This window comes from Coturnix japonica, chromosome 3, assembly GCF_054131305.1.
Source record: "Coturnix japonica strain WE chromosome 3, WE-NBRP24, whole genome shotgun sequence".
In the NCBI taxonomy this organism is placed as follows: domain Eukaryota; kingdom Metazoa; phylum Chordata; class Aves; order Galliformes; family Phasianidae; genus Coturnix; species Coturnix japonica.
Genome location: NC_140665.1, coordinates 22590510 through 22614954, shown reverse-complemented (window position 1 = coordinate 22614954; position 24445 = coordinate 22590510). Strand labels below are relative to the sequence as shown.

Sequence of the window (24445 nt, the reverse complement as noted above, 5' to 3'; positions counted from 1 at the left end):
ATCCCCGCGGCCTGTGCCGCGCCGGGGAAGGGGCCCGCGGCACGGGGGGGGGGGGGGAGAAAGTGAGGGGGAAACATGGCGGCTGCGCGGTAACTGCCCCCCCCCCCGGCAGCCCCCTCCCCGCGCGATGGATCAGGGCGCGGAGCTGTGGGGGGGCCGGAGCCGGGCGGGCGGCCTTAAGAGCGGCGGCAGCCCGTCCGACGGGCCCTACTCGGAGCCGGACGGCGGCGGCGCCGACAGCGGCGACGAGCACGGTGCGGGCCGGGCCGTGTGCGCGCCGCCGAGCCGGAGGGGGGGAGCGAGGGCCGGGGAGCGCCCGCCGCCCCCATTGTTCTGCCCGAGGCAGCCCCCGCCCCCCCGGCCCCCTCCCTGCCGGCCGCCGGGGCTCCATCCGCGGGGGGGCGGGGGGAGGAGGTGGCTTCGCCCGCGCGGTGGCGGCGGCGGCAGCGGGGGCTCCCGGGCGGCGCTCCCGCCCCCCCGCGCGGCGCGGGGCTGGGACGGCGGCGCGGCCGCTCACCGCTGCCCTTCCTCCCTCCGCTCTGTGTTGCAGATGTAGGCATGAGGGTCGGCGCGGAATACCAGGCGCGCATCCCCGACTTTGAGCCCGGTAAAATCGCTTTTTTTAAAATTATTTTTTCTTATTAATATTTGATTTCTCCTTTTTCTTTCTGTTTTCTTTTTTTTTCCCCTTTCCTTGTGTCTGCGGGGATGCTCGTGGCGCGGGGTTGGGAGGGATGTTGGGGTCGGGCTGTGGGTGGTTTCCCTCCCGCTTTGTGCATCTGCCGGCGGTCAGCCCCGAGCGCGGCCCCCTCCTGCCCGCCCGCTCGGGGCCCGGGGGATGCTCGGCTCCACCGTTGACTTCGGCGCTCTCCGAACGGGCTCGGCGGTGTCAGATGATTTCCTAGCGGAAGAGGATTGGGCCGCGGCTCCTCGCGGTGCCTCCTCGGCCCCAGCCCCTGCGCCGGGCGCGGGTCCTGCAGGCCACGGGCGGGGGGATGCCCTTAACCGAGAGCGGCGCCTGCCCGGGGCCTTTGTTAATGGGGCCCGCCGCCCGCTGCTCTCCTTCTAACGCTGCCTCCGTGGAAATAAATCAAACGATCACCTCTGATGTGCAGCCTGGGCTTGCTTTTCCTACAGGCCACCTGGAAATAATGCACGGCCTTCCTTTTGCCTTTGGTTAACTCTTCTAGAAGAGGCGCGCAGCATTGTTCTGAGTGCGCAAAGCCCGACCCTCGGGCCGAGCAGATGGGAACTCCTTTGGAACGGCTACATTTTACGTTACACGGCAAACTTCACAGTGTGTAAAAGTAGGATGCGATCCTTACTGTGATACCAAACCGAGGAGCTCTCAGCAGGATCCCGTGCTCTCTCCTGCTTGCTTTCTGCTGGCTCTTGGGGCAGCATCTCCGAGGGATGCTGGGCACAAAGCTGTGCTCTTGTTGTCCTCTCACATATGCACCTGTGTTATTATTGTCGCTGTGTTTGGTTATGTTTTATTTTAACGTAGCAAATGATGCAGTGGATGTTCCATTATACTTGTGGGTTTGCATAAATAGATGTAGGTGCTATTTCTAATTGACTCACTTCCATGATTTTTCCTCCTGCAGTTCCTCTGAGGCCTTTTCTCCTGAGGGCCTCCCTGCTATGCTGGGATACCTGATTTCAAATGCTTCTTTAACAAGGTAGTTGCAAGGCAGGAGTCCATTTCAGATGGAACTGGCTGGTGTCAAAGCCCACAGAACTGAGCAGAACCAACCAGGAGCCATCGGTCTCTCTTTGTCAGACTGTAAATACAATGTGAGCGATGCTTTGCAACAATGCGTTGAGGAAGAAAATATTGATGGTTAAAGTTATAGCAGTAACTAGGTGAGCTCTGGTTGGAAAAAAGTTGAAGATAATTAGTTTAAAAAAAGAGGTGAATCAGCTGTTTGCTGGTCTTTGGGGGTTGGCTGAAAGCAGCAGCTGGGAGAAGCTGAAATGTGCTCTTCCCACTTTGTACTCATCACCCCTTTGCAGAGTTAAGCCTTTGGCCGGAGCTGTTGTGCAAATGGCGCTTGGAATCATCATTAGACATAGCAGCAGTGAGATCCATTTACTTGCTGTGATAAATGGCGTTAATAAAATAAAGCCCCTAGATCCCTTCACCTCATTTGCTGAGTTAATAAACCATCTCCCACACCCCAGGTTTTTGTCTCCTCCTGCTGGTTTCCCTGTAGTACTTCGTGTTCCCAAGGCAAAACGTTCTGCCTCAGCCTTCTGACCCACCCATCTATGTGGCAGGGTATGGCAGAGCTGTGTCCTCACTGGGGGCCATCCAATCTTTTTCTTAGGGAAAGAGCCACAGAGAATGCCATTGCTGGAAAGGTGCTGTGCTGCTGTGTGAGCTCTGTGATATGGCTGCCTGAGGAGTTTGATTTTATGCTGAAGAATCAGTGCTGTCCTGACTCAGGAAGGCCGTGGTACAATGAGAGTTCACAAAGGCTTTAGTATGAGTTCCACTTGCTTAGTGCTGAAATCCTGCTTTCCCATTTACCCTGTTCTTGGGGGGTGAGTGGAGAAGAATGTGTTGGAGCATTTGAGGTTGCTTAAGGATTTCATTTCATTGTATATCCTTACAATTTTTCTCCTAACAGTCCTATATAAAAATGGCATCTGTTAAATGGAAGTAATGGGGACAGCATGATGAAGTATGTAGGATTTGCATCTTGTCCTATGTCATCTGTCCTCACAGTCCCCAATTTATTTTTTCTAAGATGTCCAGTCCTTGGGTTTATAGTTAAATGGCCAGACACCCCAATGCCATTATTGAGTCAAGAATGTTTCCAGATACTTATTTTATTCTCAGTACTTACAGTCACGCACAAAGCAGTGTTTTCCAAGCACACCTGACTTCTGCTGGCACTAAGCTGCAGTGTAGCAGCAGTCAGCCTGGTGCTGCGGTTGCTCCCTTACAGAAGCCATAGGGAGTGCTGACTGTCATCTCCAGCCACTGCTGCTTCCTGACAGCACTGGCAGCAGCCAAAGTGCAGAAACCTTCTCTAAATAAAGTAGCTCGCTGTGGTTGGGTAGGGGAGACCTATGTCTGAGATGTAGCTAATGGGTTTTGTCTTCCTTATTGGCGTATGCTTCTGCTCTTCTCACCTGCTGTGGGTAAGGTGCTGCCTGGTATTTCCAGCTTCTGCCCATAATGAGCATATTGCCTTTGGGAAGCAGTTCAGCCTTTATTTAGGAGTGGAAGTGTGCTGCTCATTCAAACACTTGGGCACGAAGGACAAGAAATGGTTCTCATGAAGAAATACCCTGGTCTTGCTTATAGAGTTGGAAGGATCCCAGTATGGTAGCTCTGGAAACTCTGGTCTGAGAACAGGATGCCTTCATGCAAGTACCAACCTACATGTGTGTGTATGCCTTTGCCACCCTTTGCTTTTCCTTTGGTTGCGTGGAGATGCCATCTGGGAGGAGCAGTTGGCTGGGTCCTGCTGAACCTGAAAGGGCTGCCTGCTGGGGCTGTTCATTGGCTGCCTCCTGCAGGCACAAATGACAGGGCTCAGGACGTGGGTTGTTAACCTTAGTTCTCAAGTATTCAATAGCAGACAGCATCCTTGACATAAACAGGTCGGCAGGTGTCTGTCAGGATTATCATTTTATTTTCTTAAGGGAAAACTGAGAGTCTGCTCACATTAAGTTTAGGCATTAGATATGTGCAAGCACAGAGCCTGATAGACTGATGTGTTCTCTAGTGGTCATCCTAGATTCTACTTTTAGAGAGTGGGATACGGGGACAACAATCATTCTTTTCTGATAGAAAACAACTGGATGAATAGGTGGTACAACGGTGACACATTTGCATCACTGTTGTTGAGTATTGCTTTTCTAATGACTAAAACATCATACTTTCTTTGTCTGAACTAGAATATTGTATTAGAGAATTTGCTCTTGTGCTAGGCTTGGAAAGGTTGGGGTTTTTTGTTGTGTTATGCTTTGAAACCAATGCTTTGTGGCTTCTGTGCACATTCTTAAACTTATTGCAGTTACTTGTATGTGGTTCAGCAGACTCAGGAGTTCTTTCAGTGTTTCTAATTGTTTTTGAGTTTACAATCGTAGTGGGTCTAAAGACTGCAAAGACGATAGCAACTACAGAACGCTGCCAAACTAAAGGGCGAAGAACAGCAAAGCTTAGCATATGGTTAGAAGGTACCGAGTCGCAATCATTTTGTGCTTTTGTTTCTCAACAAGATGTAGAATCTAAATATCAAAGGTGAGAGCTTAAAGTGGAGTGAAAAAGTATTTGAGAAAGTAAGTCTGCCCTTCTCCAGGAAAGATGTGAGGTTCCTCTCCAAGGTGCTTCCTCAAGGAGTTCATGCTGACAGGGGTGTAAATGCTCCATTTGTCGAGTGGTGTCTTCAGAAGTTGAAATGTTGAATGCATTTGCAGAATGCCCATAAAAAGTAACTACTAGTTGGTGCTTTTCCAATACTGGGAACTTTCTTTAAACACGTGTTTTTAAATCAAAGAGACTGGAACGTGGTGCTTTGCACAAAGTCGCATCAAATTTGCAAAACTTGCTTTGTCCTTTTGAAAGACTTGTCACTTGAACTGCTTCCCTTGCTATGGTTCAGGTAGAGGAGAAGCAGAAACAGGGGAGAAAAAGACCCTTAAATCTGTCTACCTTTTATAGCAGTGCAGTTTGGTTGGCTGTGATCAACATTACATAGCTATGGACATCAAAACCTTAGTTGAGCTGGGCTTCTCAAGGTGGTTGACTTTTAACTTAGTGTCCCTTGAATAACTGTTCTTCAGAATGTTTCGATAAACACTAAGACTTGCTTGTTTTCTTACAGGTGCCACAAAATACACCGATAAAGATAATGGAGGGATGCTCGTATGGTCACCATATCATAATATCCCGGATGCCAAGTGTAAGTCTTGCTCTGCTTAGGAATTTGAATGTTTAAGTTAAATTAAGTAATTGTTTCTAGAATTCCCGTTTGCTGTTGACTTTTTTAGTGGACTTCCAGATTTGTAAGAAGCTTTGCTTTTATTTAGCAAACTATAGGTGACCCTGTCTTATCTTGTAATTAAGTCTCTGTTTCCAATTGCACCGAACGTGCTGTATGTTTCAGACCAGTGTCTGAAGCCTTTTAGTTATTAATAAAGAAACAAAGCATCTAACAGTGAGGAACTTGTTGCTCTAAATTTACTGGAAAAGAAATTGCAATGGTTGTATTCAAGGAAAAGTTTTGTTAAGACCCTGTTTAAGAGATTATTGCTTCTGCTTTATTAGGAAAAAATGGATCATTTTTTCCCTGTAAAAGTGATCTGAAATATGAACCATTTTGTCTCAGAGTGTGAGGCATTGGAGCAGGCTGCTCTGAGATGTGGTGGGGTCACCGTCCCTGGAAGTGTACAGGAAATGTGGAGGTGGTTGAGTGGTCATGGGGGTGATGAGCTGATGGCTGGACTAGATGATCTTAGTGATCTTTTGCAGCCTTAATCATTTTATGGAAGAATTACCTGAATGAATGTAATCAATTATATGTTTAGTCCAGTTTAAACCCCACTCCTATGAGGTAATACAGAGAAACAGACTTTTGAGGGTGCAGTCACAAGAATCTGATCCTTGGGGCAGTTTCTATAGCGTGCCAGTAGTTAGAGGCTTGTGTCCTTTGCATCTGAGGGAATGTACCCTCATCTACTGCAGAACAGTTAGAAATAAAATACAAGGATGATTACTGAACACTTGCTTCACTCATTTAAGGTACAACTAACTCTTTGCGGCAGCAGTTCATGGCAAGGACATCTTTGGTTCATTTGAATAATGAGAATATAAGTGCTTCGTTTTCTCAATTGTCCTTCCTTCTAACTTAATTTGGTTACCACTTAATTGTAAATTGTAATGGGTGAATGGGAAGAGTTTGTTTCTGTAGAAATAAAGTACCTATTGAAGATTAAAACTAGCAGGACTTCCATCAGACCTAACTGCGTAATGATGGGTGATATTCAGCTCAAATCTAGCACTAATGTACACAAATATGATTTTAAAACATATTATTAATGTTGATAACTTAATTATTGATTTTTTTGTATTCTGTGTTGTGAATTGGCTTCATGCTGCAGTAATGATTAATTTTAAGATCAGTTAAAATTAACTATATCCATTTAAAGAATATGTGTAATTATCGATCTAGAATCTGCTCACAACAAACTGTGAATTCTTAATGTTTGGGAATACAAACAGCAAAGGTACTTCAATTCAGTGCTATCCCAGGTGTCCAAGTACTCCCCTCATGTCTGTGTTCTTTGGAGTGGGTTCCACAAAGACTTTGCTTTTGTCTAAAGAGCTGCTCTCTAAACTTCACAAAAATTAAATGTTGTACTACAGTTTATTTGCTATGATTACAGTTACAAATATGCTCAATGTTTAGAGGGACCTGGGCCTATGTAGTATCTTAAAGCATGGAAAGACTCTCTTCCCATATTAGATGGATAATTCTATGGGGCCTTGTAGCAGAATTTCTAAGTACTAAAGAATAATTTTGACATTGCTTTGTTACAGTGGATGAATATATAGCAATAGCAAAGGAAAAACATGGATACAATGTGGAACAGGTAAGTGCCGTGAAGCGAGAGTGCTAATTTAAAGGATTTTTAAGATATAAAAGTGTAACACAATTCCTTTTTTTCCCCCTTGGTTACCATTAATTAACGCTGTTTCTCTTCAGGCACGGCAGCAAACACTGCAGTTAAATGGATCTGCATACAGTTGTGGTCTGGATTCTCTGCAAAAGATTGAGCTCTTTGTTTTCATGACATGCTCAGCTTGTAATGTGCACTTTTGAAAGGTTTGGTATGTTTCTCGATACGCTGGGCATGTCATGCAATTGTGTGTGTATATTTAGCTAAAGAATTTCTTAGGAAAGTGGCTTACAAATTCAGTGTTTAATTCTACAATTCACACGTGGTAGAATTTTGAGCCATTTGTTGCAATAGAGCCAGAAGTGATATTTAAACAAAAGAAAAAGTGAAACTTCATGAGTTTTTTCCTAGTAAAAAATATCAAATTCTAGGTTTAAGGAAAACAAACAAGATTAATTATATTTTTAATACATTCCAGTCAACATCCCGTTAAAAAGTATAAGTGAAGGTGTTGCTGACCTGCACATAGTTGTGTTGTAATTTTCTTAATAACTTACCCAAATTATGTAAAACTGAGATTATATATGAACCCCCCCAAAATGGATATGCAAGTTGGAACAGGTTGTATGCTTAAGTTTTGGAGGATGAAGGCTTATAACAGCAAAGACTTAATGCTCATCAAGTCAAGTGCTATCCAAAGAAGGTGGTGCTGCTGTCACTGATTTCTAGAATAGTGCAGTTTGGCAATGTTTATATGTGGTTTGGCTTCTGTTAGAGGAGAGATGGAGCTTGGAGATCTCAAAATAAGTCTACAACAGGACTAGATTTCGAGGCAACGTATAGTTGAAATAGGAATTATCTTTGCAAGAGGTGCTTGTTGCTTGCCATTTGAACAAGAGAAGAGGTTTCTTGCATCTGGGTTGTTAGAAAGGGCCTGGAGATCTGATGGAACAACTGGTGGTCATGTCTGCACTGTGTGTTTCATACAGAGTGAATTGTGTTCCCAAATTCCCATGCCAGACTTGGCATCAAACCTGTCATTGATTCTCAGGCAGTAAGTCTAAATGGTCTAAAATTCTTAAAGAATGTTGAGAAATGAAACTATGTAAGAATATATATATTTAAATTTCCATTCCCTATTAGGTGCGCATGATGTGAAATTGGCCGTGCTGTTATTTGTGGATTGGAGAGTTGGAGAAAGACCACTCTCACTTTGAACTTTCAAACTTACATTTTGGATGATCCTCTGGCTGCAGAAGTTTTTTTCTTGTTGGTTTTTTTTTTTTTGTTGTTGTTGTTGGTTTTTTTTGTTTGTTTGTTTTTTGAGTGGGCTGGTAATAAAGCCTTGAAGGCCCGTATGGAACTGTGTAGGTGATACATACTTGTGGTGATACTTGTAAAAAGAGAAAGCAGGTCAGATTCAAGTCTGTCAACCTTTTTTATGCTACCTTAGAAGTACTGCTGCCATGCCAACCTTAAATTACCTCACTAATCCATCTATCTAATGATGAAGTACAGATGTGCCCACTCTTCACACTATCTCTAAAGAGAATATTGTAGCCTATGAGTACATAGCCCACAAAATTGTACGTGTATTTTGAGAAGGGCTTCTGGTGGTCAATTTTATTTAGAATATATTTTTGCCTTTTTTTTTTTTTTTTTTTTTTAACGTAACTTTTCTCAACATTGTAGAAAATGGACTAAATCCAAAAAGGGACTATTTCTTTTCAAAGGCTCTCGGCATGTTGTTTTGGCATAAACACAATATTGAGAAGTCCCTCGCAGATCTCCCTAACTTCACTCCCTTCCCTGATGAATGGACAGTTGAAGATAAAGTCCTATTTGAACAAGCATTTAGCTTCCATGGAAAGAGCTTTCACAGGATCCAGCAAATGGTAAAGTAACATTTTGATCAGAAGTGTTAAGAAGTTGAGGTGCATTGAAACAAAGGCTTCCACTGCGCTAAGATTTTGTCCTGATTTTGGCAGAGGTGTTTTGGGAACAGCTTAGAATGTAACATCTAAGTTAATTTCCCCACGTATGGTACAAGATGTAGCTTTTCCCTTTAATAAAAAAGTTCCCCCTTGCCCTGCCCCTCAGCTTTATTAAAATGCATCTCCTTTCAATCTCATCCATGCATTTAAGATAGTTGGGTAAAAGTGGTTGTAAATAGAACAGAATTATAATCTTAGGTGGAACGTTAACAAAAAATTGTATTAATATGTTAATGGATTCTTCTAGCTTCCAGACAAGACTATTGCGAGCCTGGTAAAATACTACTATTCTTGGAAAAAAACGCGCTCGAGGACAAGTTTGATGGATCGACAGGCTCGAAAGCTCGCTAATAGAAATAATCAAGGTGACAGGTAAGTCATATTCTTAAGTAGCTAATTAGAGACTGAAGTCTTTTTCGGTAAGGAGATGAAAAAGGTAGAAGTCTTTTCGGGTAATTTTTTTTGAGTAATTTCCAGCTGTTTTCAACTTATTGAAGCTACTCTGTAGCTGGAAAATCTGGGAAGGCGATCAATTTTCTTTTAATACAACACTTTGTGTTTTTTCATGATATCTGGAACTTTCTTCTTACATTCATGTTAGTTGGAAATTATACTGTGTGAATTACTCTTTTCAGTCTTCTGTCTTTGAATTAAAATAGTAGGCTTACTTTTTTTTTTTTCCTTTTTCCCTCTCTGAAGCACTTTAAATTAGTGAAAAAGTAGTCCTGAATTTTCCCATCTTAGTGTCCTCTTCTGCTCCCCACAGACTTAAACAAGTGATTATTGGTTTTAGTTGGAAAACTGACCTGTTAAAGCTAAATTTGACAAATGAAAGGATATTTTTGGCCTTGTAGTTGACTGTGTAAGTGTTGATGCTGACACAAGTGGTTGAACTGCAAAAAGGCGACACCAATTTTTTACAGCAGTACCAGTTATACTGTCTTACAAGTGGTTTTGAAACAATGGAGGTCCCTTCCAACCCCTACAATTCTGTGATTCTGTGATTAAAAATGGCTAAGTGACCGGCTTCTTATCATCTCTCCTCAGTGATGATGACGTAGAAGAACCTCATCCAATGGATGGAAATGATAGCGATTATGATCCCAAAAAAGAAGCCAAAAAGGAGGTAACAGATAACTTAATGGTGAATGTCAGTTTGTTTGTTTTCTGTGACTGTATTACTATGAAGAACACGTCGCATAGTAGAGAGATGTAACATCTGTATTTGCTGCCTGATGACATCACAGGATTTTTAGTTGATTGGGGTTTTGATCACATCCAATATAAACTCTGTGTGTGTGTGTGTATATATATATATATATACATATGTATACTTGCCATTCTTTAGTCATAATTTCACTATCTCTGTAAGAGATGTATGCTATTACTACCGTAATTACCTGTTAAAACAGCATTCCCCCTACCTCTATCTTGTTAATGTGCCAAAAATGTTATTGGTTGTGAAATACTGCAAATTAAATGTTTGCATTTTTTAATTAAATGACTTTTTTTTTTTTCCTAAGAATAATTATTTTATTCTTTTGAAGCCACACTGAAGTTGTGCATTTCAGCTATCTGTGGCTTTATTGAGATGCTTCTTACTAGTAAATGTACAGAGAAAAAAAGTCCCCTTAAATGAGCACTTGCTGTTAGCTTTACAGATAAGTGCTGTGCTTAGAGTGTATTGAGGTTATTGTTTTTCTTTGGGCTATAACATGAAGCTGTTTATGAACAAGACTAGAAAAGCACAGTTAAGTGTATAAATGTTCGATTGTTTCCTTGATCAAATTAATGCCTTTGTGGTTTTCCTAGAATTTGAGCATTTGTACTCCTGGAGAATGAGGGGAAAGATGGCATGAAATTTTAATATCCCTATAGAATCATGAAGTAGTATCTGGGATTATTAATAAACTTTGTAGTTCTAACAGAGATGATGCTAAATCAGAGGCTGGCGGTACTGAATTCTGTTCTCAGTTTTGCAATGATCTTTGACATTACTTTTTCTCTCTAACTGCCTTAGGGAGGAAATAAGAACAATTACAAAGATCCCTCCTATAAAAGAGTTTGAGGTTTTGTTTTTTAACATGCCCATATGTGTTGTCTAGGACCTGAAATGGCACAAGCCCTGATAGGTTTTTTTACTTCTACCTCTTTACTTTTTAGTCTGCCATTAGTAACAGTGTTCTTACAGTCTGTTGGTTTTGGTTACTGCTAAAACCACTTGTAAATAATGGCTTTTTTGCTTCAGTTTCCTTAATTATTGTTTGAATCACACAGTCCAGACTGAAAGTAGCATGTTAATAGACTTCTAGGAACAGGACAAAGAGATTTCAGATGATCTGTTTGGATCTACGTTAAATAATTTTGTGATCTGATATTTCTGGTGGGATTTACATACTTTCATTTCCTAGGTAAAATAGGCTACTTGAAAGTGCAGAGCAATGGGAACTTTATCTTACCTGAGAAAATTGAAATAAGCCAAACGCTCTAGCCTAGCGGGACAAAAACTTGAAAGAATGTTCTCTCTATAAATCCAGATTGAGCAGAAGAGAACTGCAATGCCACACTGAAAGGACAGTGCTGAACTAGAAAACAAATTGTATAAGTGGGCTAGAAGTGAACTTAACCTTGGCATTTTTAAATGCCAAAGATGTAAGGCTCTACATCAACTTTGAAGGGAGAGCAAATATCCTAAGTGCTTTTAATATCACCTCTATTAAGTCTGTGGACTGGATTAAGATGTTGCATTAGTTGTGAAGAGGATGTGGCAGAAGGTCAAGCTTAGGAGAGCAAAATACTCTTTGCTAATCTGTCCTAATGCCCCAGAAGATAATGATCATGGCTGCTGCAATTTGTTTTCTCTTCACTGTGATCAGATGACCACCTACTTTTAACCTGCAAGGGTGCCAGCGGGGGGGAGCAATGGGAAGCTTCATGGGGTAGCAAAAAGCCTGAGTCATGTCACTGTTCTGATATTCAGCACTGCTCTAAACTGAAAAAAATCCTTACAGGGAGAGTTAGTTTTCCTTCTCTATTCCTGGTCTGTAGATGATCTACCCAGTTGCTCTACAAGAGTCCTATACCTACAGACTAGCCCATGTGCAATTATGTCCATAAAGGGCAAAGCTGAAACTTTGTCCTCCTAGGCGTCCAAATATATCAAGAGTATTTGTAATGACTTTATCTCCTCTTTACTGTCCCTTTCCATTTCAAAGAAATGAAAAAGAAAGGCTTAACCTTGCTAAATTACAAGGAATTTTATAAAGACTGCAAAAGTAAATCCATCATCTTTTCCAAATCTCAAATCCCCTCAAAAAGCAAGCAGCAATATCACTTTCCAAGTTAGAGAGCTTGCAACAGGGAAAAGTGCCATCGTGCATTATTGCCAGCCCTAATAGACTTCTCAGATTCCCCTCCCTAACCATCTCCTGATGTCTCCATAGCTGACCAAAAGTCAAGGCACACATCCACGGATTACTTGGTTTAGACATGTAGTATATATATTTAGCTTCTGTGTACGCAAGAAGTTCTTGATTCCTGCCCTCTCTCACAGCATTCAGATGTGATTTCTATACCATATTCTGAATTTTCAGCTATGCTCGAGGAAAAAAAAAAAGAAGGAAAATGGATGTTTCTAAGTGTACTGCAAGCTGATACAGCAAATGACTTGTGTGCTACATCACTTCATCTGCGGGACTTAGTTTGGACGTGTGGGCAGGGTAGTGGGGGTTTTTTGTCCTAAGTCTGACATTACAATGCTATGTGATATGTTGTTCTTAAGAAAAGTTCTGTGTAAGATGCTGTTATTCTTTAATGATTTATTTCTTGTAAATTAAAGGGCAATAATGAGCAGCCTGTTCAAACCAGCAAGATAGGGCTGGGTAGAAGAGAGTATCAGAGCTTGCAGCATCGCCACCATTCTCAGCGTTCCAAATGCCGTCCACCAAAAGGCATGTACCTGACCCAGGAAGATGTGATAGCTGTTTCCTGTAGTCCCAATGCAGCCAACACAATTCTTAGACAGCTGGATATGGAACTAATCTCATTAAAGCGACAGGTACCATGGGTTATTGGTCTTGTTTTCATCTCAAGTTGTTCTTGTAATGATTTTGTAGATTGTAAGATTACCTGTGAAGAGTCTGAAACATCTTTAATGTGAGCCTTGCTAATTTTGTTCCACAGTTATCACCAGAAATGCTGGACAGTAGCTGTTCTTCAGCTTTATTTTTTTGTTTCTCTGCTTTTGTGGATAATGTGAAACAAGACGACCCTCTTAAAAAGGGGTGGGGGGGGGGAGCATGGCATGAAAAAATAACACCATTGTTTATTTGGGGAGAGGAGACAACTGAAGTCATATTTGATTCTTTTTCCTTACTTTGGTAAAAACATGTATGTGACAGTTGAGAATGCAACCAGTGAAGTGGTGGCAGTTGTGTTATGCTTAAAATTGTGGCTGTTTTCCAAATTGTGGAACCCCACATAACACGGAAGTATGAGGGGAAAATATAATGGGTTTGTTATTTCTCTGAATTGATGAGCTTTCTGCTTCTTACTCAATTTGTAGTCTTCTCTTGTTATGCCTGCCTCCTTTGCATGTAGATGTTAACCTCTGGCACTTAAAATTGAAACGCAATCTATTCAGCTTCTAAGGGCACAACGGTACACACATGCTTGCTTTCCTAGGAGCGACGTGGCTACAAGTTCAAGGCTTATCTCCTGGAATTTCTGCCTCCTTGTAGACCGCTAAGAGCTGCCACATTGCAAAATCGTGGAGTAAACAAAGGGTTTCATGGGCTTTTTGCTCCTTTGTATTCTTTTGCAGGATAAATATGCTTCTTTCTATCACAGCAGGACTTTGGGACTAAATAGCATAGTTGGGTTTCACTCTTTAGCCTGAGTGTAGGTGAGTTACATCCTTGAGGTTTCTCTTCTTTTCTTGCAGTGATCTCAGGGATGCGGCCTTTGGAATCTCCTACTGAGCCGTCTGCTTTTGTGTCCGCGCTTAAAGAACTCTTGTAATACATGCGCAACGTAGTATGCAAAACTGCATTCTTACTATGTCACCTTATGTGCATTGCTGTCAGGTTTAAATGGCTAATAGATATATTAGTAGATCTGTAGGTATAAGTGCATTTTAGAAGCTCTCTTCTTTCTATAGGCTAAGGCATTTTGTTTATGTGTTTTCAGTAAATCCAGCAAGCATCCGTAAGGGGAATCACAACCATAGATGAGTAAAAAGCAGTCTGTCAGAAGCAACTAACTGGAAACATCTCATGCTTGTTCTTTTCTTCTTTTTCAAAGTAGTTTTTGGCGAAGGAAGAAGTTTGCACAAACAGCACATCTCTCTTACAAATCTAGGAACTGAATTTTTGGTCTAGAATATTCTGCATTCTTCTTCAAGAACACACGTATTATTATCAAAACTTGTGTTTTGTGTCCTTCATTTCATGTTCTTGCAGACAACCTGTTCTTTTGGAAAAACTGGCTTGAATATTTTTCTCTCCATAGTGAACTGTGCTGTACTTTTTATTTTTATTTTTTTAACTTTTTTAAAAAATGGTTAAAAGTAGTGAAGCCTTAAACCGTAATATTTCTCTTTCTAACTTAGGAGGTACACTTGTGGCAATCCTAGTGAAGATATATGTGTAAAGTGACCAACTTTCTTTGTGGAGCTGATTAACTTTGTTGTTTTTGACCAAGGTTCAAAATGCTAAGCAAGTAAACAGTGCACTTAAACAGAAAATGGAAGGCGGGATTGAAGAATTCAAACCTCCTGAGGTAAATCAGAATAAATATCAGAACTTGTGGCCTTGCACTTACATTAGTGGGAAGCTACAGAAATGTTTTGCTGCAGTGTAGTGTTTGCGTTACAGCAGCAGCTTAAACAAGATCCATTGAATAACGTGATGTGGTGAGTCTGTCTGGTCTTTCTTACAAGAAATTAGTAGCAGGCTTTTTTTTTTTTAATGTTTACTGGCAGAATCAGTAAGCAGAAGAAACTGAAATGTCGTATCTGTTTATGATGACGGGGAGGTGAAATTGACTCATTGTTTTTCTGATTAGAAGTAGTTTATGTAGATTGCTAGCAGTAAATTCTGTGCTGTTAGTGAAAACATCAGTGTGTGTAAGATTTGGGCATTTGAAGTGAATGACAGATGACTACAGAAGTTTTCTTTTTGGCTGTTTGAAAGGCTTGCATATGGGATGTAACACAAATATCAAAGACTCCCAGTGCCAAGTTCTAATACCTTCGATACCTTTAACTACAAATTCAGATTCTGTCTGCATAAAGATCATTAGCTTGTGCGCAAGTTCTGATATAGGTGGTGAAGTTAGGAGTAGCTTTTTGCTCTGCTTTAGGTCTATGCTCAAATCCTTAAGCGGTACTTCCTCTACACAAAAGCAAAACTATAAATTTATGGCTTATAAGCAAGAGTTTTTTACTTATGTTACTATTTGTAATGCAACTAAAATACATTCTAATGCTCAGATATTTTACAGCTGTTGAAACATTTTAATGATCTTTGTGCCATTTCTCTAATTTTAATAGTCTAATCAGAAAATCAATGCCCGTTGGACCACAGAAGAGCAGCTTCTTGCAGTACAAGGTACGTTAATAGTAGTAGTGACCTGAAATATGATGCAAAGGATTTTAAGAGGTGTTCAGGCATGCATTTATATTTCCTTCTAAAGAAAGCTGAACTTTTATCTGGTCTTACAAGGAAGTTACTGGGAAAACAATAAAAGTAGTGAGAATACTTAGCATGTTCATTCAAGCATCACACTTCTAGTCTTTCACTTAGCTTTTCTATTTAAGATTGAATATAAGCTGTGTTTAACAGCTACATTAATACTGAAAATTCCCTTTGATCATCTTCTAAATAACCTTACACAGATTTCTCCAAAGTGGAAGACCAAGGTAGTTGTTGGAGTAACAATATTTGAGGCAAACGTTTCTAAGACATCTTTTCATATCCTTGAAGTAGGAAAAGGCAGAAATAAAACTACAGCAAAGAACAGTTGTTTTTCTCTGTTTGTATGGGAATGAAAGAGCAGATATCTACCCACTGGGGGCCTATGATAGTCTTGAGTGGATGCTTATGTAACTTTTCTCATTGGAGGAGAAAACTCCCAGAATTTCTAGCAGTGTACCAGTGTGGCTAATTTGCAGTTGTTTCATTTATACGAAGGAAAATCGATTCTTGTCTTGCTTTAACATGCACTGCTTAATCGAGGATTATGCAAAGGATATATCTAGAGAGACTGTTACTGTTTTGAAGTAATTATACGTTGATTCACTTCTATTGATCATCTTTTCTAAAATAATACAGATCAGCTCAGTTATATGTATATATGATATATCCCCGTGTTCTTCACCTGCTTTAAAATGAAAGATTGATCAGTTTATCAGTACGAAATTGCCAGGTGAACCATACTTAGTAGTTATTGGCCAGGTGAATGAACTCACAATTAGGCTTATTTCAAAATGTGAATGGAAATGCTGAAGAGAATGGTGTATCATGCCTTTCAACTTGCATGCCTCTGAAACTGAGATCTGCATCCCCAGTCTGTTTTCTCTCGTAAGTTCCTTCAGTATTGCTAAAAAGCTCACTTCTTAATTTTCTTCCCACATGCAACATGAGGAGGTGCATCCTCCCAGCATATGACTGTTGTAGGTGTTAACATCCCATCTCCCAGGCTGAGGAACAGCACGGACCCTCATCCCTTCCTTCAAAATAGTTGCTTGAACTAGAAGCCTAGCGTTTGAAGGACCCAAGTGTAGGGACGTTTAGTTTGTATGCTTAAAACTGATTCAGTTTGTTAAAGGCATTGATGTATGTTGGCGCTTACTTTAATAATTTCACAAAAATGATCAGCATTAAGCAGGTAGGTGACATTTCTGGAATTTGTTCTCTAATTCCTACCATGGAATCAGAAAAATAATGTGCTGCAGTACAGTTTGGGTTCTGTTTTTCTTTCTAAACACGAACTAACCCTTGTAGCCTGTGGGCTAATCTCAGGAGATTGGCAGTAGCTGAAAAAAGAGCTGAAATAAAAAAGAATCATAATAATAGTAGAGCTGAGTGTGTAATCTTAAAAGAAGCACGGCAGCTTCCACTGGAGTCAAGAACTCAGACTTAAGATCTTCAAGCCAACCTTTTGCAGCATTAATCAAGTTGCTTTTTGACTTTCAATAGTCACTGAATGCAGTGGGTCAGTTTGACATGTGAGGCTGTTAACTCATAAACTTTATTTGTGTACAGAACTGTGTGAGCACAGTCATCTTTTTAAACTAAGATTTGTTCAAAAGAGCAAAATTTGAAGTGAAAAGCAGGCTTGACTTTTGCAGTGGAAAATAGCTGGGGAAAACCAAGATCCAGCCCTATGTAAGCTGGTTGCTAGGGGCACCATACTCACACTATATTGGAACTGTGGCTGTTGTAACACAGAGGTTGTGGTTAACTGTTTCTGCCTCGTTGTGGAGCTGCGTTATATTGCTTTGAACCTAAGCTAGTGTTTTTTGTGTGCCTGACATCATTTGCTGTGCAGCACAGAATTAAATAGCAGACTCAGTGTAAGACTTAGGTTTATGAGTTTCTCTGATTTAGACATCTAAGATGAAACGCTGCTGAGCTTGCATAAGTTGAAGTGCACCTCTTACCTGGGGAAAGTTCAGAGAAGGTTGAATGATTCCCAGAATCAGGGCTCATTTCAGTTGAGCTCTTGGAGAGGCACTCATACCTGTAAAGCAAGGCTATGCAGCTGTGTTTAGAATTTTTCTTGCAGCAGCCTAATGAAATTAGTCTTACTAAATAACATATTAAACACTTCAGAAATAATTTGGGTGCTGTTTGGCACAGAAATTGTATAAGGATGTGCATGTAATATGCTCAGATGAATGATGAGTTGGCATCAGCACTTAAAGATGTGCCAGAATCTTATGTGTAAAAAATGGCATAGAATATATACTGAATTTCTGTTTCTGATGCAGTGTAGAAGTGCTTTACTACACTCTTGTACATAAAGTCATCGTGGTGATGCTACAGCTGTGCTAAATAACACTCTGAAAAGTCCAAGATGGGTAGTGCTGTGTGTAGCTAAACTGATGACATTTGCTTTTCTTTAGATGTTTCTCACAGTTGGGCTCTCAGTTGAAGGCATGATGCGCTGTTTTCGAGCTGTCTGCTTAGAATTAGGCTTGTCTCTGTCAACTGTAGTTGAAATTAGCTGTGAGGTTCAGTTCTGCAGGTAAAGGGGAGGCATAGACAGCTTAATAACAGACAACCCTGAAATCACTAAAGGTCTGAACTGGTTCCTGAACAGAAATGTGCTTTGTTCTGCTGGGCACTTTGCTCGCTGGATGACTTCTGAGGGTGTAAATACGTTGAAGCAGACATTTAGGATCATTATAATGGTAGGGCAATCCAAGGATATTAAAACATGGGAGGGAATGCTCAGTGGGTACGTGAGGCTGTTTAGGGTTTAAGCTAATACTTGATGCAGAGCCAAAACCCTCACTTGGCCTTGCCCAGATACCTATGTGCCCCCCAAGAGTCACTGTTACATTCTTTTGTTTCCTTTCTACTTTTCTGGCAGCCAGAGTGGTTGGATTCTTTTTGTGTGCCCAAGAAAAAATCCTAATGTTGCCAAGCTTTTGACAGTTGTAACATCAGCTTCAGCTGCAGTAATTGTTACCATTCTAGAACTGAACTTGTCTCTTAGATTACGGTGAGAGTTAGCGCCACATCCGAAGTGTCTATTAATGAAGACAGTAGAAAACATCAGAGAAAGATGAAGGTCATACTCTTCTAACAGTTAAGTTGCAAAGATCCATGGCTTTCTGATTTGAAACAATGCTCGCTTTTCTGAATATTTTGTTTCATTTTCTGAAGCCACACAGGAAATCAGGAACAAACTTCAGCTCTGTGATGAGACAGTGTCTGTCCTCTAAACACTGTAGGTACCAGGAGCTTCACATAAGAAGTCAAATTGTAATTCACTCATGCTTAGCTAAGAGCAAAATTGAGTCTTCTGTTTACTGAGACTGGAGAGCACCCTGCAGTACCTTAGAGTACATCCATGTAACGTTCTATTTCTTTAGGTTCCACACCTCTTTAGGCCACTTATGATTAAAAATAAACTTAGTGCAACTGTGGCTCTAGGATGGGGATTTTTTCCTGAGGCAGGTGAGAAGAGGAACTAGACTAATACCCTAAATAAACAGAGCCAACTCTTCCAGATTTTAATTCCAATTTTAGTGCTAAACCACAAGATTCTGTTTGTTGTTGTTGTTCTTGTTTCACATCATATGTAAATGTCATTTTAGAACTTTAAAAAGCATTGCTGGTATTTTGGAAAGGACCGGCAGCATTTTCTTGTGGAGTGCTGATAACGTATTGATATTGACATGAAAACAGGTGAAAAGAACAATGCAAAGATCTCCTGTCCCGCTGCGCCTTGCTGCAGAATTTGCTCGTGGAGGCTGGTGCTAGGCTGTCTTAGACACAGATACCTTGTATTTGTTTACCTTCTGCTAGGTGGTTGTCCAAAGCCCCAGGTCTGTTTGCCTAGCTTGAATGATGAATGAAAGCTTTAAAACAACTTTGTCAAGAGAATGCCTGCCAGTTACTCTTTAGCCCCAGTACAGTGTGTCACAAGTGGAGGAATAAGCAGTGTATCGTGACGTACAGAACTGTGCCCCTGTGCTCAGCGCTCCTGCTGACCAGCTACTGCACAGGTGGTGGGCAGCTGGTGTGGAGGGAACCTACAAAAGCTGTGTCAACCTTTGTCGCTTGGCATTTCTAGCACTATACCCTGTTACATCTATACACATATATTCAGTTACCCTCCCTCTCCCTTCTAGAATTTAGTTTGGGCTTCTGCCTTTAGTCCAAGCACACTGGTTTGTCAGAGTCCAGATCTCTGTGGTTTTAGGTTGGGAGGCTTGGTGAATAAGCCAGGATTTTTAAGAAGAGTGGGTAATGACTTGTTAATAAAGTTATTGATTTATGTGTTGATAGCTATGAAATTAAATATTTTTGTCTTAATGGAAATTGAGGCCTTCTCCTAATTGAGAAATCCTCCTAATTAGCGAGTCCTTGGTTTGCAGGTCCCATAGGATCTCTCTATAAATACATCACACGTAGCTGTGTCTGACTGATCCTTCACAGCTATGTTATTTACTTTGCCTTCCAGGTGTCCGCAAATATGGTAAAGATTTTCAAGCTATTGCAGATGTAATTGGCAACAAGACTGTTGGCCAAGTGAAGAACTTCTTTGTAAACTACAGGCGTCGGTTTAACTTAGAGGAGGTATTGCAGGAATGGGAAGCGGAACAAGGAACCCTGGCTTCTAATGGTGATGCTTCTGCTTTAGGGGAGGACACAAAAAATACTTCTAATGTGCCATCAGGAAAGAGCACTGATGAAGAAGATGAGGTGTGTTTTGTGTACCAGATATAAGTAAGCATGGGTTGAGGAACAGCATTTTATTTAGTGATGTAATGTAAGGTTAACTGGTGTGGAGTGGCAAACCACATTCTAAAGAATATGATGATAAGCTTGCATAGAACTTCAGCCAATGTCGTTAACCCGCTGGGAACAGGACTGCACCTTTCATAGTGACGATCACGTTACTGTTTTATTGTTAAAATACAGTTCTTGTTCTAGAAAGAAGACTCTTGCTTCATAGATATTTTTAGTTCTGCCGTCTATAATATTTTGGTTGGCGATTTCTTTTCAGTAACTTCTCAGTTTTTCGGTTTTGTTTTTTAAATGCTGTTTCCTGTGTAGTGGACAGTGGCAACCCCAACGGCATTGCGTTCCGGCTGGGATGGCTCTTCACGCAATCTTGTCTTTGTCCTTTGTGCAGGCGCAAAGCACTCCGACCACTCAGTGCTTAGGCCCTTCACCTCCAGCACAGGCATCTGCTCCAGCTCCTACCGCTCCCATGGCAACTTTAAATCAGCCACCCCCGTTACTGCGTCCAGCGCTTCCTGCTGCTCCTGCTCTCCACCGTCAGCCTCCGCCGCTCCAACAACAGGCGCGATTTATTCAGCCAAGGCCAACTCTAAATCAGCCTCCCCCACCGCTCATCCGCCCAGCTAATTCCATGCCTCCCCGTCTGAACCCAAGGCCGGTGTTAACCACTGTTAGCGGCCAGCAGCCACCCTCACTGATTGGAATTCAGACAGAATCCCAGTCCACTCTGCACTGAAGAAATAAAGCGGAATTATGCTAACTCCTACATCTGGAAGACTGTATCAAGGTACTTTTCTTTTTCCAAACAAAGCAGAAAAAAAGCAAGCCTTCACAGGTAGCAGACCAGACTTACAGAGGAGCAAGGTAATAACCAGTACTGGAGCCACGCGAATGACCACCCGTGTAAAAACGTTTTTTGTAGAAGACTTGTACAGAAGAACAATGCCTACAATACAACTCTCCTCTATGTGAATTACTGTCGAAGGAAGCTAACTTCGTATACGAGTCAATGTTCAGCACACCAGGATTTCGCTTAACTGATTTATTTTTTTTTACTCTATTTATTTTATTACGGTTCTTTGTAGTCGAGCATCTAACTACGGGAAAGTAGGCTGGCAGACCTAGGAAGAAGTAATATTGTAGGAGACTTAAATGTAGTGGTTTTCTGTGTGTAACTTTTATTTCATTTTTTACTTTTTAGTGGAGAAAAAATAAACCTAACGGCCTTAGGTTCAGGATTTTTGGCCCTGTTTAGATCCCTGTAGAATCATTTCTTGCAATTGTAAAAGGTAGATTATTCTTCCCTCAATGTTTTTTTCCCCAGAATGTTTTTTTTCTTGTTTAAAAAAGGTACTTTCTTATTAAATAGTCCTCTTCAAGAGTGTTCTGAAAACTCAGTGAGCTATTGTGCAAAACATACCAAAACTCACATGTGTTCTAGTCATGGAAGCTGTCTGGAAACAGGAGTCCAGCTTCCTGCTGCACTCTCTCTTATAGGCTGGGCTGGGGAAGTGGCAGCAGCCGCCAGCACCCAGGGGGATGACAGCAGAGGAACTGCTTAGCAAGAACCATCCATTTAATTAGTTCTTCTGCTGACCCTTCTAATTTAAGTACAGCAGAATTTCAGTCCTCTGAGAGCGTCTGTTCACAATTGGTATACACAAGATAACTGATAACTTGCTTAGGATGCATGGTGAATGTATAGAGGCTGAGGGCGGTAGGAGTAACATAGCAATAGGGCTCTCTGCTGCTGCCTGCCCAGTGTCAAATGAGTGTCTGATTTCTGCTATTGCTGGCAGATTGGAGGGCTGGGTTACAGCTATCACAGTTTGTTTTGTTTTATCCACTACTAAAACCTGCCTTTGGGTATTAATTATGGCTTCCCCATTTTAGGAGAATACAAGGTTGGGGTTTATTTTCCACTGTGTTTACTGCTACATTTTTCTTGTCTAAAACCCTGATTCATGCTCAGCAGTAGCTTTTGTTGGTTTGTTTTTAAAGCAAACACCTCTCCCTTCCCAGTAAACCAGGCTTCAATTTTCCATACCAGCATTTGAAACTATGATCTGAGTCAAGCTGTTGAAAAACATTGCGTTGCTAACTGCCATGCTATTCTAGAGCATTGTTCACACCTGGTGTTTACAACCCTTTTAAATCCATTCTGTTATTAGTTAGATTTGCCCATGACTCAGATGAGAATATATTTGAAAACGGAATGTGCTCTCCCTCGTTCTTTCCACAGATAATGGGGTGGTCTGGCCATCAGTTAGCAGTTGGCTGAAGCTTTTCAGTTGTGCAAAGGCAAGTTCTGACAGCACCAGATCCTATTACCTGTGTAAATCTAGTATTAGGGACTGATATTTGTGACCCAAATTGCAATTAGAGTGTTCACCTTTATGGCTTAGTTCACAAATCTTTTTAGATCAAACTCGATTTTTCTTTCAATACAGCTTTCAGCAGTGCACTGACGTCTCATACAAAGGGTCCTTAGGAATTTTCTTCTGCATCAGAGTAGGTTCTTAGCCACTATGTGAGCATCAGATGACCTCTCCTGAGAAAAGCAGCATTGTAACACAAGCACTGAGGAACGTGTGATGGCCGAATCCTTTGTTCTGGAAGTCCTAAGTGCCCCTCAACAGTTACGTATGGATCTGGTTGCTCCCCAGATAGGTTTTGAAAACCGATAGGAAATCCATTTCCACATCCAACAAGTGTCTCCGCTGTTAGCAGTGGTAGGGTACCTCCAGTATTTCTCACTTTTTCTTTCTTTAAAGCATCGAGTCTCCCAGGTGTGCGTATTGTACCTTTGCTAATTTTTGTCTTGTCTCGTCGATAGACTTCAGTATGCAGAATGTTGGGTGTTGCAGTAGAGTTGGCCGCCACCAACTGCTATAAAACTGTTCAGTACATTGTAATTCAGTTTAATCTTGTTTAAATATTCTATGACTGGGCAAAGGTGCTGTATTTGAAGGGGGCGGGAGGGGCAGAGATGGGTAGTATTTCTTCCTTTACAAACACTGTAGCACACAGTAGGGATTTCCTAGCATTTGTAGTACTAAATAAGTATGTACATAGCAAAATGTCTTTATTGTGTGCTTTGCAGAGTATGTGCATACAGTTTGCACGTCCTGTTTTTGGGGGTAGGGTTTGTTTTAAGCAGTGTTTGCCTGGAGAGTGATATGCTTGCTGCTTAATCAAAGGATTAAAGTTTCAAAGAAATCTGTGTCTTCTATTTTTATGTACCTGGTAATAGTCTAATATGTTAGGGCCCTTATACTGTGATTCTCTTCTAAATTCATTTCTATTTTTTTAAGAATTAGAAATAAAATTATACAATGGTGTTGATTTCGGTGGGGAATTTCTTTTGCCATATCTCGTCTCCTGTTTTTGTAATGTAGTAATGAACTCTGACTTCAAGGTTGGCTTAATTTTGTCACTTTAAAGAAATGTAAAATGTTTGCACACTAAAGTTCGGCTGAGAACGTGTATCTGACATTGTTCAAAGCTAATGTAACTCTACAGCTTTTTGTACAGTTTATTTTAGTTAATAAAGCAAAACGGTACTAAAACTGACAGGTTTTACAAATGCAAGGCATAATTTGAACTACGTCGTCTGAGGAACAACACTTGCCAAGTATGGATGTACAAAAATATCAGATCTACTTGTTGCACTTTAAAATCAGAATGGGTATGGAGCGAAGCAGGTATTCCTGCATTAATAAAATCAATCACTAAACATTGCACATCATCGTACAGCAGTTTAATTTCTTACACAGTTGACGATGAGTGAAAGGAATTACCATGACCTGTATCCTTAGGTTTTGCTTTTTGTCTTTGTTCTTGTTCTGGAAAGCTCGTGGCCCCCAGCAAACATAAGCCTGTAGTTTACCGATGGGGGAGCCTGAGCCTGAGTAGGAGTCGGACAGGATTACAAAGTTAAGAGGATGAGGGTTACTACAACAGGGCCGAGCCTCTTGCTGATAAAGGGAGAGAATGGGCTGAAGTGAGAACTGCTGCTTGGCAGGAATGGTGTCAGAGACGAGAGCAAAGCCAGGGCCAAAGGGACTTATTGGAAAGATGTAGATCAATTTGTGTTTCCAAGTGGAAAGGAAACAGGGAATAATTGGCTGTTACAGCCACGCTGCAAAATGGAGCACTGTAAAATGTGCTAAATAGAACTGGGGCATTGTGATAAATGTGATGAGCCTCCAGCTCTGCCCAAGGTTAAAGCAGAAAAACCTCCGTTTTCCTTTCTCGGGGTGCACTGGAAGCAGGTGTGAGCACGGCAGAGATCTCTGAGAGCGGGGAGTTCTACATGAAGTACAGAAGAAAAGT

General features: G+C 41.2%; 1 protein-coding gene across 12 annotated transcripts; it reads left to right on the top strand.

Annotated features, from left to right (window-relative positions):
* Positions 1–43: 43 nt before the first annotated feature.
* RCOR3 (REST corepressor 3) lies at positions 44–23853 on the top strand. Of its 12 annotated transcripts, none has more exons than XR_014944561.1 (12): positions 44–254; positions 551–607; positions 4842–4919; positions 6557–6609; positions 8370–8531; positions 8878–9002; positions 9678–9756; positions 12469–12687; positions 14239–14408; positions 15181–15238; positions 19827–20068; positions 20502–23853. XR_014944561.1 is itself a non-coding variant. In XM_015857380.3 (12 exons), the coding sequence occupies exons 1-12, from the start codon at positions 128–130 to the stop codon at positions 20844–20846; spliced, it is 1623 nt and encodes a 540-aa protein (XP_015712866.1). In that variant the 5' UTR covers positions 44–127; the 3' UTR covers positions 20847–23853. The 12 variants fall into 12 exon arrangements, 8 of the variants coding, with proteins under 8 accessions (XP_015712866.1, XP_015712865.1, XP_015712871.2 ...); XR_014944559.1 differs by having other exon boundaries at positions 9678–9774; XM_015857380.3 differs by having other exon boundaries at positions 14331–14408.
* The last annotated feature ends 592 nt before the right edge of the window (positions 23854–24445 follow it).